The 17,052-nt window shown below is 42.2% G+C and overlaps 1 protein-coding gene across 1 annotated transcript in view; it reads left to right on the forward strand.

The window, feature by feature from the left end:
* Nucleotides 1-17,052, forward strand: part of AGAP3 (ArfGAP with GTPase domain, ankyrin repeat and PH domain 3) — a 1,006,220-nt gene that overhangs the window by 44,767 nt on the left and 944,401 nt on the right. Inside the window, exon 3 of the mRNA XM_053713235.1 lies at nucleotides 14,288-14,375. Coding sequence (XP_053569210.1) covers nucleotides 14,288-14,375 — 88 coding nt within the window. The remainder of the gene's footprint in view (nucleotides 1-14,287; nucleotides 14,376-17,052) is intronic.

Raw genomic sequence — 17,052 nt, forward strand, 5'->3', positions numbered from 1 at the left:
CATCTTACAGACCATGATTGGATGATATGATGGGCATGTAACGATAGCAGAAGAATGAATGGATGATATGATGGGCATGTAACGATAGCAGAAGAATGAATGGATGATATGATGGGCATGTAACAATAGCAGAAGAATGAATGGATGGTATGATGGGAATGTAACAATAGCAGAAGACTAAATCAATGATATAGTGGGCATGTAACGATAGCAGAAGAATGGATGATATGAAGGGCATGTAACGATAGCAGAAGATTGAATGGATGATGTGAAGGGCATGTAACGATAGCAAAAGAATGAATGGATGATATGATGGGCATGTAACGATAGCAGAAGAATGAATGGATGATATGATGGGCATGTAACGATAGCAGAAGAATGAATGGATGATATGATGGGCATGTAACAATAGCAGAAGAATAAATCAATGATATGGTGGGCATGTAACGATAGCAGAAGAATGAATGGATGATATGAAGGGCATGTAACGATAGCAGAAGATTGAATGGATGATATGAAGGGCATGTAACGATAGCAGAAGATTGAATGGATGATGTGAAGGGCATGTAACGATAGCAAAAGAATGAATGGATGATATGATGGGCATGTAACAATAGCAGAAGAATGAATGGATGATATGATGGGCATGTAACAATAGTAGAAGAATGAATGGATGATATGATGGGCATGTAACAATAGTAGAAGAATGAATGGATGATATGATGGGCATGTAACAATAGCAGAAGAATAAATCAATGATATGGTGGGCATGTAACGATAGCAGAAGAATGAATGGATGATATGAAGGGCATGTAACGATAGCAGAAGATTGAATGGATGATATGAAGGGCATGTAACGATAGCAGAAGAATGAATGGATGATATGAAGGGCATGTAACGATAGCAGAAGAATGAATGGATGATATGAAGGGCATGTAACGATAGCAGAAGATTGAATGGATGATATGAAGGGCATGTAACGATAGCAGAAGAATGAATGGATGATATGATGGGCATGTAATGATAGCAGAATGAATGGATGATATGATGGGCATGTAACGATTGCAGAAGAATAATTGCATGAATAAATGGTATGTAGTTGATATTACAATTCTCATGTTGATCAAATTCAGCAGTAATTAAGAATGAATACAAAATTATACTCATGATATAATATAAATAGATGCCACTAGTAAACAACACAATTAATATATTAAACAGGGTAGACACCGTGTGATGCAGAATCACAAGGACTTTACGGTGGATTTATCATTGATTGTGTGAAGGGTGATTGACAGGGCAGGGTAGTGTTCTGGGCTCATCATTTCATGGTGTGAAGGGTGATTGACAGGGCAGGATAGTGTTCTGGGCTCATCATTTGATGGTGTGAAGGGTGATTGACAGGGCAGGATAGTGTTCTGGGCTCATCATTTGATGGCATGAAGGGTGATTGACAGGGCATGATAGTGTTCTGTGCTCATCATTTGATGGCGTGAAGGGTGATTGACAGGGCAGGATAGTGCCATGTGCTCATGATTTGATGGTGTGAAGGGTGATTGACAGGGCAGGATAGTGTTCTGTGCTCATCATTTGATGGCGTGAAGGGTGATTGACAGGGCAGGATAGTGTTCTGGGCTCATCATATGATGGTCTGAAGGGTGATTGACAGGGCAGGATAGTGTTCTGGGCTCATCATTTCATGGTGTGAAGGGTGATTGACAGGGCAGGATAGTGTTCTGGGCTCATCATTTGATGGTGTGAAGGGTGATTGAAAGGGCAGGATAGTGTTCTGGGCTCATCATTTGATGGTGTGAAGGGTGATTGACAGGGCAGGATAGTGTTCTGGGCTCATCATTTGATGGCATGAAGGGTGATTGACAGGGCAGGACAGTGTTCTGGGCTCATCATCTGATGGTGTGAAGGTAATTGACAGGGCAAGATAGTGTTCTGGGCTCATCATTTCTTTTTTTATGACACGATGAGTCCACGGATCATCTTAATTACTAATGGGATATTCACCTCCTGGTCAGCAGGAGGCGGCAAAGAGAACCGTAGCAGAGCTGTTAAATAGCTCCTCCCTTCCCTCCCACTCAAGTCATTCTCTTTGCCTACGTTAGTGATAGGAAGAGGTAAAGTGAGGTGTTAGTTTAGATTCTTCAATCAAGAGTTTATTATTTTTAAAGTGGTACAGGATTGTGCTGCTTTGTTCTAGGGTGTATCCGTAGTCCATATCAGTCTCTTCAGTAGAGCTTTGGTGGCTTTAGAGCAATGGGAACTTGTGGGACATAATTCTCACTGCGCCTCCCATAGATGGTTTGCTGCCCTGCTTGTGAAAGTCTGAGGAAGGAGAATATACTCGGTACTTTTTTGTTCCACAGGCCAATGTGAGGAAGAGGACCTCACAAGCCGGGTGAGCTGCCCAGATTTCTGAGGTAAGTGCTGAATTCTTTTTTCTGTTAAGGATACATACACTGGAAAATGTAGCACCCTATATATCCTACATTGGACACTAGATAACTCTGACCCTAAGAGGGAAGGGGGACAGGTTATCTGGCAGGGCATGCAGGCACTGGAGGATGCGGGGAAGTGGCTCTGTTTTTAATAATTTAGCATATTTGCAACTCCCAACGGCTTATTTTACTTTACAGCCGTCTGGGAGGTTTATCCTACCACGTTAAAGGGTATGCAGGGTAGGTGCAATGCTAGTTCCGTTGGCTTTATTCATATTAGTAGCCGACCGGGAGGTTATTGTTTTAGAAGTATGTCTGTTTCAGCATGACTGTATCTATCTCTTATAAGAACACGGCTGCTGTTTACTTTTTGCCGCCCGGGAGTTTTATCTGGACACGCCCACAATGGGAGGGGCTGTTATGCGCCGTTGTTTGCGCACTTCTTTGTCTCCTTCCCGGGTAGTTAGAGTGAGAGTTTTCCTGGTCTTCCTCAGGTGGCTAATAGCAGCACAGCCCAATTATGTACTCACAAAAAATACACCAAAGGGCAAGCAAGTGTATTAAAATGTATAAAACTTTAATAAAAAGCGACGCGTTTCTCAGCTGACTAGGAGTTGTTTAGCCTGAGGAAACAGCTCTTAGTCAGCTCTTAACAATACTGGGCTATGTGCATATACTTTGTGTCCACATAGGATATCTATTATCAATCCCCTCAGGGACATCTTCTGGGTATCCACTTCAATCCCACAGTGAGCTGGACCACTGCGAGGCTCCGGCCTGCATCAATAGCACCACAGGGTGCGCTGCTCTTGTGAGTATACATCTGGATTTGTGTTTATTGGAGCCACTTATCTTTGCATTACTAGGCCATGTCGGCGCCTCTGTTTTTTCTTTTTTCATGTGTGTGAGACACCTCTGTATGGGCTTGTGCTTATAAATGTGTGTGAGACGCCTCTGTATGGGCTTGTGCTTATAAATGTGTGTGAGACGCCTCTGTATGGGCTTGTGCTTATAAATGTGTGTGAGACGCCTCTGTATGGGCTTGTGCTTATAAATGTGTGTGAGACGCCTCTGTAGGGGCTTGTGCTTATAAATGTGTGTGAGACGCCTCTGTAGGGGCTTGTGCTTATAAATGTGTGTGAGACGCCTCTGTATGGGCTCAGTGTCCCTGCAGGGTTGGCTTCTGGCACATTTGTGACGCTCTGGTCTAATCGAACAGCAAAAGATGGTAAAATGAACGAATAGATTTGTAGCAATTTGTATTCTGTTGGCTGATTGGCTCGTGTTATGATCATTATTGTAGTGATCGATTACTATTTGTTTTGTGTACAGAAACTAATATACTACAAAAACTACTCTTGCTATAACCAGTCATTAAATACTCTTGAGTCGGAAATGCATGGGTCTCCTTGTATCTTTATAGATATGTATTGATTGTGTCCTGTATTGTAGGTGCATTGCAAGGTGGCATCTTGTAGAGGTGTCATAACTATAGACATCTGCATGTCCTTTTAAATAGTAGTGGTAGATGACTGTCAAATCTACTGAAAAATATCATGCAAGCTCTGTGTAAACATATTTGCCATAGATATAGTATGGTGTGAAGGGTGATTGACAGGGCAGGATAATGCTATGGGCTCATTATTGGATGGTGTGAAGGGTGATTGACAGGGCAGGATAATGCTATGGGCTCATTATTTGATGGTGTGAAGGGTGATTGACAGGGCAGGATAGTGTTCTTCCATCTTACAGACCATGATTGGATGATATGATGGGCATGTAACGATAGCAGAAGAATGAATGGATGATATGATGGGCATGTAACGATAGCAGAAGAATGAATGGATGATATGATGGGCATGTAACAATAGCAGAAGAATGAATGGATGATATGATGGGAATGTAACAATAGCAGAAGACTAAATCAATGATATAGTGGGCATGTAACGATAGCAGAAGAATGAATGGATGATATGAAGGGCATGTAACGATAGCAGAAGATTGAATGGATGATGTGAAGGGCATGTAACGATAGCAAAAGAATGAATGGATGATATGATGGGCATGTAACGATAGCAGAAGAATGAATGGATGATATGATGGGCATGTAACGATAGCAGAAGAATGAATGGATGATATGATGGGCATGTAACAATAGCAGAAGAATAAATCAATGATATGGTGGGCATGTAACGATAGCAGAAGAATGAATGGATGATATGATGGGCATGTAACGATAGCAAAAGAATGAATGGATGATATGATGGGCATGTAACAATAGCAGAAGAATGAATGGATGATATGATGGGCATGTAACAATAGTAGAAGAATGAATGGATGATATGATGAGCATGTAACAATAGTAGAAGAATGAATAGATGATATGATGGGCATGTAACAATAGCAGAAGAATAAATCAATGATATGGTGGGCATGTAACGATAGCAGAAGAATGAATGGATGATATGAAGGGCATGTAACGATAGCAGAAGATTGAATGGATGATATGAAGGGCATGTAATGATAGCAGAAGAATGAATGGATGATATGAAGGGCATGTAACGATAGCAGAAGAATGAATGGATGGTATGAAGGGCATGTAACGATAGCAGAAGATTGAATGGATGATATGAAGGGCATGTAACGATAGCAGAAGAATGAATGGACGATATGATGGGCATGTAATGATAGCAGAATGAATGGATGATATGATGGGCATGTAACGATTGCAGAAGAATAATTGCATGAATAAATGGTATGTAGTTGATATTACAATTCTCATGTTGATCAAATTCAGCAGTAATTAAGAATGAATACAAAATTATACTCATGATATAATATAAATAGAAGCCACTAGTAAACAACACAATTAATATATTAAACAGGGTAGACACCGTGTGATGCAGAATCACAAGGACTTTACGGTGGATTTATCATTGATTGTGTGAAAGGTGATTGACAGGGCAGGGTAGTGTTCTGGGCTCATCATTTCATGGTGTGAAGGGTGATTGACAGGGCAGGATAGTGTTCTGGGCTCATCATCTGATGGTGTGAAGGGTGATTGACAGGGCAGGATAGTGCTATGTGCTCATCATTTGATGGTGTGAAGGGTGATTGACAGGGCAGGATAGTGTTCTGGGCTCATCATCTGATGGTGTGAAGGGTGATTGACAGGGCAGGATAGTGTTCTGGGCTCATCATTTGATGGTGTGAAGGGTGATTGACAGGGCAGGATAGTGTTCTGGGCTCATCATTTGATGGTGTGAAGGGTGATTGACAGGGCAGGATAGTGTTCTGGGCTCATCATCTGATGGTGTGAAGGGTGATTGACAGGGCAGGATAGTGTTCTGGGCTCATGATTTGATGGTGTGAAGGGTGATTGACAGGGCAGGATAGTGTTCTGGGCTCATCATTTGATGGTGTGAAGGGTGATTGACAGGGCAGGATAGTGTTCTGGGCTCATCATTTGATGGCATGAAGGGTGATTGACAGGGCATGATAGTGTTCTGTTCTCATCATTTGATGGCGTGAAGGGTGATTGACAGGGCAGGATAGTGCCATGTGCTCATGATTTGATGGTGTGAAGGGTGATTGACAGGGCAGGATAGTGTTCTGTGCTCATCATTTGATGGCGTGAAGGGTGATTGACAGGGCAGGATAGTGTTCTGGGCTCATCATATGATGGTCTGAAGGGTGATTGACAGGGCAGGATAGTGTTCTGGGCTCATCATTTCATGGTGTGAAGGGTGATTGACAGGGCAGGATAGTGTTCTGGGCTCATCATTTGATGGTGTGAAGGGTGATTGAAAGGGCAGGATAGTGTTCTGGGCTCATCATTTGATGGTGTGAAGGGTGATTGACAGGGCAGGATATTGTTCTGGGCTCATCATTTGATGGCATGAAGGGTGATTGACAGGGCAGGACAGTGTTCTGGGCTCATCATCTGATGGCGTGAAGGTAATTGACAGGGCAAGATAGTGTTCTGGGCTCATCATTTCTTTTTTTATGACACGATGAGTCCACGGATCACCTTAATTACTAATGGGATATTCACCTCCTGGTCAGCAGGAGGCGGCAAAGAGAACCGTAGCAGATCTGTTAAATAGCTCCTCCATTCCCTCCCACTCAAGTCATTCTCTTTGCCTACGTTAGTGATAGGAAGAGGTAAAGTGAGGTGTTAGTTTAGATTCTTCAATCAAGAGTTTATTATTTTTAAAGTGGTACAGGATTGTGCTGCTTTGTTCTAGGGTGTATCCGTAGTCCATATCAGTCTCTTCAGTAGAGCTTTGGTGGCTTTAGAGCAATGGGAACTTGTGGGACATAATTCTCACTGCGCCTCCCATAAATGGTTTGCTGCCCTGCTTGTGAAAGTCTGAGGAAGGAGAATATACTCAGTACTTTTTTGTTCCACAGGCCAATGTGAGGAAGAGGACCTCACAAGCCGGGTGAGCTGCCCAGATTTCTTAGGTAAGTGCTGAATTCTTTTTTCTGTTAAGGATACATACACTGGAAAATGTAGCACCCTATATATCCTACATTGGACACTAGATAACTCTGTCCCTAAGAGGGAAGGGGGACAGGTTATCTGGCAGGGCATGCAGGCACTGGAGGATGCGGGGAAGTGGCTCTGTTTTTAATAATTTAGCATATTTGCAACTCCCAACGGCTTATTTTACTTTACAGCCGTCTGGGAGGTTTATCCTACCACGTTAAAGGGTATGCAGGGTAGGTGCAATGCTAGTTCCGTTGGCTTTATTCATATTAGTAGCCGACCGGGAGGTTATTGTTTTAGAAGTATGTCTGTTTCAGCATGACTGTATCTATCTCTTATAAGAACACGGCTGCTGTTTACTTTTTGCCGCCCGGGAGTTTTATCTGGACACGCCCACAATGGGAGGGGCTGTTATGCGCCGTTGTTTGCGCACTTCTTTGTCTCCTTCCCGGGTAGTTAGAGTGAGAGTTTTCTCTGTGCATCAGAAGCTTTCTCTGCTGCGCTGTGACTATGCAGCGGAGAGGTTTCGGTCATTACAGGAATGTCTTTGAGTGCTGTGGATGCCTTTTCTCTGCTGTGCTGTGACTATGCAGCGGAGAGGTTTCGGTCATTACAGGAATGTCTTTGAGTGCTGTGAATGCCTTTTCTCTGCTGCGCTGTGACTATGCAGCGGAGAGGTTTCAGTCATTACAGGAATGTCTTTGAGTGCTGTGGATGCCTTTGCTGCGCTGTGACTATGCAGCGGAGAGGTTTCGGTCATTACAGGAATGTCTTTGAGTGCTGTGGATGCCTTTTCTCTGCTGCGCTGTGACTATGCAGCGGAGAGGTTTCAGTCATTACAGGAATGTCTTTGAGTGCTGTGAATGCCTTTTCTCTGCTGCGCTGTGACTATGCAGCGGAGAGGTTTCAGTCATTACAGGAATGTCTTTGAGTGCTGTGGATGCCTTTGCTGCGCTGTGACTATGCAGCGGAGAGGTTTCGGTCATTACAGGAATGTCTTTGAGTGCTGTGGATGCCTTTTCTCTGCTGTGCTGTGACTATGCAGCAGAGAGGTTTCGGTCATTACAGGAATGTCTTTGAGTGCTGTGGATGCCTTTTCTCTGCTGCGCTGTGACTATGCAGCGGAGAGGTTTCGGTCATTACAGGAATGTCTTAAAGTGCTGTGGATGCCTTTTCTCTGCTGCGCTGTGACTATGCAGCGGAGAGGTTTCAGTCATTACAGGAATGTCTTTGAGTGCTGTGAATGCCTTTTCTCTGCTGCGCTGTGACTATGCAGCGGAGAGGTTTCAGTCATTACAGGAATGTCTTTGAGTGCTGTGGATGCCTTTGCTGCGCTGTGACTATGCAGCGGAGAGGTTTCGGTCATTACAGGAATGTCTTTGAGTGCTGTGGATGCCTTTTCTCTGCTGCGCTGTGACTATGCAGCGGAGAGGTTTCAGTCATTACAGGAATGTCTTTGAGTGCTGTGGATGCCTTTGCTGCGCTGTGACTATGCAGCGGAGAGGTTTCGGTCATTACAGGAATGTCTTTGAGTGCTGTGGATGCCTTTTCTCTGCTGCGCTGTGACTATGCAGCGGAGAGGTTTCAGTCATTACAGGAATGCCTTTGAGTGTTGTGGATGCCTTTGCTGCGCTGTGACTATGCAGCGGAGAGGTTTTGGTCATTACAGGAATGTCTTTGAGTGCTGTGGATGCCTTTTCTCTGCTGTGCTGTGACTATGCAGCAGAGAGGTTTCGGTCATTACAGGAATGTCTTTGAGTGCTGTGGATGCCTTTTCTCTGCTGCGCTGTGACTATGCAGCGGAGAGGTTTTGGTCATTACAGGAATGTCTTTGAGTGCTGTGGATGCCTTTTCTCTGCTGTGCTGTGACTATGCAGCAGAGAGGTTTCGGTCATTACAGGAATGTCTTTGAGTGCTGTGGATGCCTTTTCTCTGCTGTGCTGCGACTATGCAGCGGAAAGGCTTTTACTTTTTGCACTAATATTGAGTACTGCGGATACCTTCTCTGCTGCGTTGTGAACAAATAGATTCAGCAGAGAGGATTATCATAATCAGTACGATTTTAGGGGGATGCCTTTTCAGCTGCATTGTAAATCATGCAGCAGAGAGGCTTTACACTCAGTACGGATCAAGCGTGCGGAGTAGTATGGATACCATCTCTGCTGTGTTGTTTAGTACAGCAGAGAGGCTTTACACGCAATGCCTAATTTATTCTTACAATAGTCAGAACGACTACTATTTACTTATTTATGTTTTCATTCGATGTCTGGATGAATGCCTACAAGATTTAAATGGGGTGTGGAGATTTTTATATCTCTAAGAGACTCTTCTGTGTTAAAAATAAAGCAGTGTATTTAACATTTAAAGAGACAGTACCATCCATTTTTGATTAAGAAATTGTTAGTTCCACTGGATCCAGGAGTCCTTTTCTCCTTATTAATGGTATGTACAATGTAAGGGAACTAGGTTAGAACGTTTCCTTTATCATTTAAAGCCACAGTAATTTTTGTATTGATATTCAGTTTTATTGAATACAAAGTGAATAAGGAGGTTATTTTCACGGTATGTCTTGATACTTCTGTGAATTGACTAAAGTCTTCTGTTCTCCATGTATTATAAAGTTTTTGATATATAAAAAAAAAAATAATAATTTCAGAGCCGACATTGCCTTGGATGTTTCTGAAGCTTTTGGGCAATGTTCAATATGTTCTGCAGCCTTCCCCTCAAGTGTCCTAAAATCTTAGCGTCCAGTCATCCAGTGCCCTGCGCTTCCTTCTCGACTCCTCTTAGGGTTATCTTGCTAGACATCATTTCCATATGGGCTTGTCAGGTGTGTTGTCGGCTTTTCCCATGCTGCAGGGAGAGTGCAGGAGGAAGTATAAATATTAAGTGAGTGAGGTTTCTGTCATTGTAGACTACTTGCTTAGAGGTTCCCTCCAAGTTACATGAGGAAGGGGATACTTCGGTAGTAAGATCTCAGTTCTGACGGTATGATTCCTCACGCCGATACTGAAGTAGTGTCTTCAGGTTTAAGAGAAAAAAGAGAAAAAGAGAAAAAAGAGAAAAAAATCACCCAGCGCCTGTTGATATTGACTCTTGGCTGAGATAAATTGACCCCTAGTGGTCAATAGACAAACAATCAAACTAATAGAAAAGTATTTCAAAGCGCCAACAATGGAGGCAGGGTCTTAAGCTTAAGTTAAATTTCTTTAACAATATTTATTACAATAATGGTTAAAAATCCATTTCTGGAAGATATTAAAACAATTTGAATTAACAATTTTCACAGTAAACTTCACTATTCAGTCTAAAAATGACTATTTTCCACGTAGATCTTACTCAAAGTCCTTACAAAGAATAAGATTTATGTATTTATATAAAAAACACCTTGGATTGATGTCTCCAATTACGTACAATTGTGGAGTTAAAAATCAATAAAAAGTCCTTATATATTCCTCATGGATCCATGTTAACAATCTAAAATACTTACAATATTAACAATCTTTTTATAGTCAGGTTAAGCCAATTCTTTGGTTATTAAAGATTTAGACGCCCACCTACTACTTAGGTATGATGGGATTCTGATTCCCCTTTAGGCTTATGTAATTGTATTCCGTGCCTATTTCAACAACACATAAGCTCATCTGGTAGATATGGTTACACAATGATTCTTATAATTTGGGCTGTGACTTACCACAACATAAGCTCATCTGGTAGATATGGTTACACAATGATTCTTATAATTTGGGCTGTGACTTACCACAACATAAGCTCATCTGGTAGATATGGTTACACAATGATTCTTATAATTTGGGCTGTGACTTACCACAACATAAGCTCATCTGGTAGATATGGTTACACAATGATTCTTATAATTTGGGCTGTGACTTACCACAACATAAGCTCATCTGGTAGATATGGTTACACAATGATTCTTATAATTTGGGCTGTGACTTACCACAACATAAGCTCATCTGGTAGATATGGTTACACAATGATTCTTATAATTTGGGCTGTGACTTACCACAACATAAGCTCATCTGGTAGATATGGTTACACAATGATTCTTATAATTTGGGCTGTGACTTACCACAACATAAGCTCATCTGGTAGATATGGTTACACAATGATTCTTATAATTTGGGCTGTGACTTACCACAACATAAGCTCATCTGGTAGATATGGTTACACAATGATTCTTATAATTTGGGCTGTGACTTACCACAACATAAGCTCATCTGGTAGATATGGTTACACAATGATTCTTATAATTTGGGCTGTGACTTACCACAACATAAGCTCATCTGGTAGATATGGTTACACAATGATTCTTATAATTTGGGCTGTGACTTACCACAACATAAGCTCATCTGGTAGATATGGTTACACAATGATTCTTATAATTTGGGCTGTGACTTACCACAACATAAGCTCATCTGGTAGATGTGGTTACACAATGATTCTTATAATATCAACCACTTTTGTTTTCTGCGCGGGTAACCGCTATGGTTCAGCAGGTTACCGCTATTTAAATTGCTTGTCAAAAAAATGAATGAAGCGATCTCTATTACAAGACTGTTACAACATAAGCTTGTCTGGTAAAGCCTGTTGCACAATAATTCTTATATTAGATAAACACTTTTATTTTCTGAGCGGGTTACCGCTATTGTTCAGCGTGTGGCCGCTATTTCGATCACCATTTAAAGAGGATGGTGTTACTGTGTGACTAGTGTAATCAAATAAACCGTGTGCAAAATATTCCACTGGAAAAAATAAATTAATAAAACGTGTACAAATTAATCCACTGTATAAAATATTCAACTGTGAGTGAAACCTTGAAATAATGTAAAACAAACTCAAATTCAACTATGTGCTTAACTTTCGAATACATTTTTCAAAGACAAAAACAAATCTGGCAAGACTCAGTTCTATGTGCTTTCCTTAAATGCTAGCGTGATATTGAACTTGTATGCCGTGAAAATATTCAATCTAAAATAATAGTGACACTAAAATGTTGTGCGGCTTTCCATAATCCAGTATGAATGTCAATAATAAATGGCATACAAGTTCAATATCACGCTAGCATTTAAGGAAAGCACATAGAACTGAGTCTTGCCAGATTTGTTTTTGTCTTTTAAAAAATGTATTCGAAAGTTAAGCACATAGTTGAATTTGAGTTTGTTTTACATTATTTCAAGGTTTCACTCACAGTTGAATATTTTATACAGTGGATTAATTTGTACACGTTTTATTAATTTATTTTTTCCAGTGGAATATTTTGCACACGGTTTATTTGATTACACTAGTCACACAGTAACACCATCCTCTTTAAATGGTGATCGAAATAGCGGCCACACGCTGAACAATAGCGGTAACCCTCTTCAGGTTTAAGCTAACTCTGCTCCGGTTATTACTAAGGAGTTTTTAGCTACTCTGGAACGACATTTCGGTTGTTGTTAATTTTATGTGTTACCAAGAAGCGGTACTAAGAAATGAGAGTGAATGGGTATTACCCTTTTATTCACATTTCCTATATTGAGGTTTTTATTAGAGGATCTCTCAAGGAGTCTTGGAAGACAATTCCATACTTACCAGGAGACTTCTATCCTTATAGAGGATAGCTATTCCTTTTCAGGATCCCATAAATATTGGGGTAGTGGGTTGCTCAAGATGACAACCCAGGTTGGTATTACTACCTTTTACGGCAGCATACTAGCTCATACGTTGTCTGGTTCTATTCGGACAGATAGTGCTTAGGGCAGATAGCTCAGCATGCTAGGGCACTGTGGCTGTGCTTTGTAGCAGCCCAAGAGTTGCAGGTTTTGGTCCCCAGTAAGGACAACAAAATGAGCAACGCCTTGAGACCCTTATGGGTGATTTGCCATGCTTTACAAGTAAATCGGGGAAAGGGTTCCTGAGTCCTAAATTTAAGGTAATTTCTGGGATCTATGTTAGATTCCCTGTCAATGAGGTCTTTTTTGATAGAAGTCAGAAGGTTATGGATTATTGATACTTGTCTTATTCTTCAGCACACTCTTCGGACATCAGTGGCTCAGTGCATGGAGGTAATCGGGCTGATGGCAGCAATGGACATCATCCCATTTGTTCGGTTCCATCTCAGACCTCTGAAGTTAAGCATGATAAGGCAATGGAGCGAAGATTATACGGATTTGTCCCTGTGAATACTACTGGATCAGGATCAGTGGTTGTCTCTGGATCATCTTTCCCAGGGAACCAGCTTTCGCAGACCTTCTTGGATGATTGTGACAAGACACCAGCCTTCTAGGGTGAGAGGAGTTTGGACTCAGTCAGAGTCTGTTTTTTTTCTATAAACATTCTGGAGCTGAGAGCGATCTTCAATGCTTTTCTGGTCTGAAGGGCGTGGACTCATCCTGTCTTAAAAAAGAAAAGAAAATTTATGCTTAGCTGATAATTTTTTTTCTTTTTTGACTCAATGAGTCCATGGCCCGCCATGTTTTTGTAAGACAGTTTGTTGGGTTTTTTACACTTCAGACACCTCTGCACCTTTGACTTTTCCTTTCTTTCCTTAACTTCGGTCGAATGACTGGAGTGGGAGGGAAGGGATGAGCTATTTAACAGCTCTGCTGTGGTGCTCTTTGCCGCCTCCTGCTGACCAGGAGGAGAAAATCCCATTAGTAATTAAGATAATCCGTGGACTCATCGTGTCAAAAAAGAAATACATTTATCAGGTAAGCATAAATTTTCTTTTTATGGCGTGAGGGTGATTGACAGGGCAGGATAGTGTTCTGGGTTCATCATTTGATGGCGTGACGGGTGATTGACAGGGCAGGATAGTGTTCTGGGCTCATAATCTGATGGCTTAAGGGTGAGTGACATGGCAGGATAGTGTTCTGGGCTCATAATCTGATGGCGTAAGGGTGATTGACAGGGCAGGATAGTGTTCTGGGCTCATAATCTGATGGCGTAAGGGTGATTGACAGGGCAGGATAGTGTTCTGGGTTTATAATCTGATGGCGTAAGGGTGATTGACAGGGCAGGATAGTGTTCTGGGCTCATTATCTGAATGAACCAGTGTGGTGAGGTTTTATAGCCAGACATAGAGAAGTGAAAGGGTTGTGGTTTATTATATCTATGTTGCCAGGATGGTTTAGCTATACCTTGCTGTAGAAAAACAGGGTGTAAACTCTCCAATGCCCAGCATCATTGTCTTTGTGGGATGTGCTTACTGACTGGCTGGGGACTTTCTAGTTTAATCAGTTATTGTCTGAAGGAGACCCTGACCAATCACATTCATAAAGGAAGGTTTAGATTTTGTTTTGGGTGCAGTCCATCACCTTTACAACCCTTTTTCTTTATGTTGTAGGGCATTGTTGGCAATCTGTCAAGTGGGAAGTCAGCTCTTGTACACCGGTACCTGACGGGAACATACGTTCAAGAGGAATCTCCTGAAGGTGACTTCTGAGGCTTTGCAATTTTAGTCTCTATTCACCCTTCCGTATATCTCTTTCCAACATCCTCTCATTCGTCCCAATACATTATATGTTAACTTCCTTCTCTATATATTCTCATAATATGTCCATTGTCTGGTCAGATAACATGGCGCTCTCTGTCACAGTCTGATCACACAGCCTGGGGCACTCTATGAAGGTCTGGTCACTCAGTCTGGGGCACACTCACTGTCTGGTAACACAGTCTGGGGCACACTATCACTGTCTGGTAACACAGTCTGGGGCACACTAACACAGTCTGGGGCACACTATCACTGTCTGGTAACACAGTCTGGGGCACACTATCACTGTCTGGTAACACAGTCTGGGGCACACTATCACTGTCTGGTAACACAGTCTGGGGCACACTATCACTGTCTGGTAACACAGTCTGGGGCACACTATCACTGTCTGGTAACACAGTCTGGGGCACACTATCACTGTCTGGTAACACAGTCTGGGGCACACTATCACTGTCTGGTAATACAGTCTGGGGCACACTATCACTGTCTGGTAACACAGTCTGGGGCACACTAACACAGTCTGGGGGACACTATCACTGTCTGGTAACACAGTCTGGGGCACACTATCACAGTCTGGTAACACAGTCTGTGGCACACTATCACAGTCTGGTAACACAGTCTGTGGCACACTATCACAGTCTGGTAACACAGTCTGGGGCACACTATCACAGTCTGGTAACACAGTCTGGGGCACACTATCACAGTCTGGTAACACAGTCTGGGGCACACTATCACAGTTTGGTAACACAGTCTGGGACACACTATCATTGTCTGGTAACACAGTCTGGTAACACACAGTCTGGTAACACACAGTCTGGGGCTCACTATCACTGTCTGGTAACACAGTCTGGGGCACACTATCATTGTCTGGTAACACAGTCTGGGGCACACTATCACTGTCTGGTAACACAGTCTGGGGCACACTATCACTGTCTGGTAACACAGTCTGGGGCACACTATCACTGTCTGGTAACACAGTCTGGGGCACACTATCATTGTCTGGTAACACAGTCTGGGGCACACTATCATTGTCTGGTAACACAGTCTGGGGCACACTATCACTGTCTGGTAACACACAGTCTGGGGCTCACTATCACTGTCTGGTAACACAGTCTGGGACACACTATCATTGTCTGGTAACACAGTCTGGGGCACACTATCACTGTCTGGTAACACAGTCTGGGGCACACTATCACAGTCTGGTAACACAGTCTGGGGCACACTATCACTGTCTGGTAACACAGTCTGGGGCACACTATCACTGTCTGGTAACACAGTCTGGGGCACACTATCACAGTCTGGTAACACAGTCTGGGGCACACTGTCACTGTCTGGTTACACATAGCCTTGGGCACACTATCATTGTCTGGTAACACAGTCTGGGGCTCACTATTACTGTGTAATAAATATCTCACCAAAATTACTTGCGGACACTGTGGAGTGAGTGTAATCATACAGATTAGTGTAGATATTAGTGGATAGTATATAACATTCAGATATCATCAAGAGAATGTATGTCACCTAATGACCGTAACTTTAAGGTCCAGGGACTTGTTATTCTGAGAGTCAAGGCATAAAAAATATATACAAGCTGAGAAGATGAATTGATTAGGTTAGCAAGAGTATTGAGTATGCACTTATGCAGTGTTTAAGGTTTCCCTTTTTGGCAAGACAATGTTAAACTGTACCAGTTGTTATTATAACAATAGAAACGAGTCTTGGTAATAAGCAATGTTCATAAGGAAAACCTTCACACATATAAACAAAGATGTTTTACGGCAAACAGATTACCTTACTCCCAGTTTAGATCAGAGTTCTGTTGCTGCTGACAGTTCCGGAGATCTAACACTAGCAGGGGAGGAGACTTCCTCTAGTCTGATCACGCTGTTGTTTTCATAGCGTGTGACGTCATCGGAGGAGCGGAGAAGCCACAGGGGAAAATAACAGACATACAAATATTTCCGGTATAGTGCTGAAATAACTTTGAGTTAGAAATCGTACCTTGATGATATGCCAGGTAATTGTAATTCTGTAGAGTCGAACTAGTGCAGTTAGGTTCCAGAAGTTTGTTTGAGAAATGAGTAGCTAGTTACCACATGAAGTATTCCTCCAGATTGAATTGAGTGAGACTGGAAGGTTTGCAGCAGTTCAGGATATTTGATAAGTCCCCAGTTAGCTTACACAAATTGATTTTTAAGTAAGAATTGAGAAAAGTAGTTATAATCAAAGGCTTGCGTCAGAGCAATTGGGCTCAGTGTTACTCCTAGCTGAAATAACAAAATACTAAGCAAGGAGTGCTTAGTGAACAGGTGTCTTAAAGGGGTTGTCTGATTTTGGTTGGTAGATCAGCAGTTAAAGGCACAGTGCAAGCAAATACCTGACATGACTCCCCCCTCAGGCAGGCTGATACTCAGCTTGTGGCCTAGGACTATCTGGAAACCTCCTATGAAACTGGGCCATCAATCGAGGTGCGGAAAGGTTAGAAGCAGGTTCCCAAGAGTCGTCGTCCTCCAAAAATTTCCGCCACCTAACCAGGTATTGTAATACGCCTCTTGAATACCGTGAATCAAGTATCTCCTTGACTTCATAAACATCTGAATCCTGTTGAGGGAGGGTTG

This window comes from Bombina bombina, chromosome 5 (genome assembly GCF_027579735.1).
Source record: "Bombina bombina isolate aBomBom1 chromosome 5, aBomBom1.pri, whole genome shotgun sequence".
In the NCBI taxonomy this organism is placed as follows: domain Eukaryota; kingdom Metazoa; phylum Chordata; class Amphibia; order Anura; family Bombinatoridae; genus Bombina; species Bombina bombina.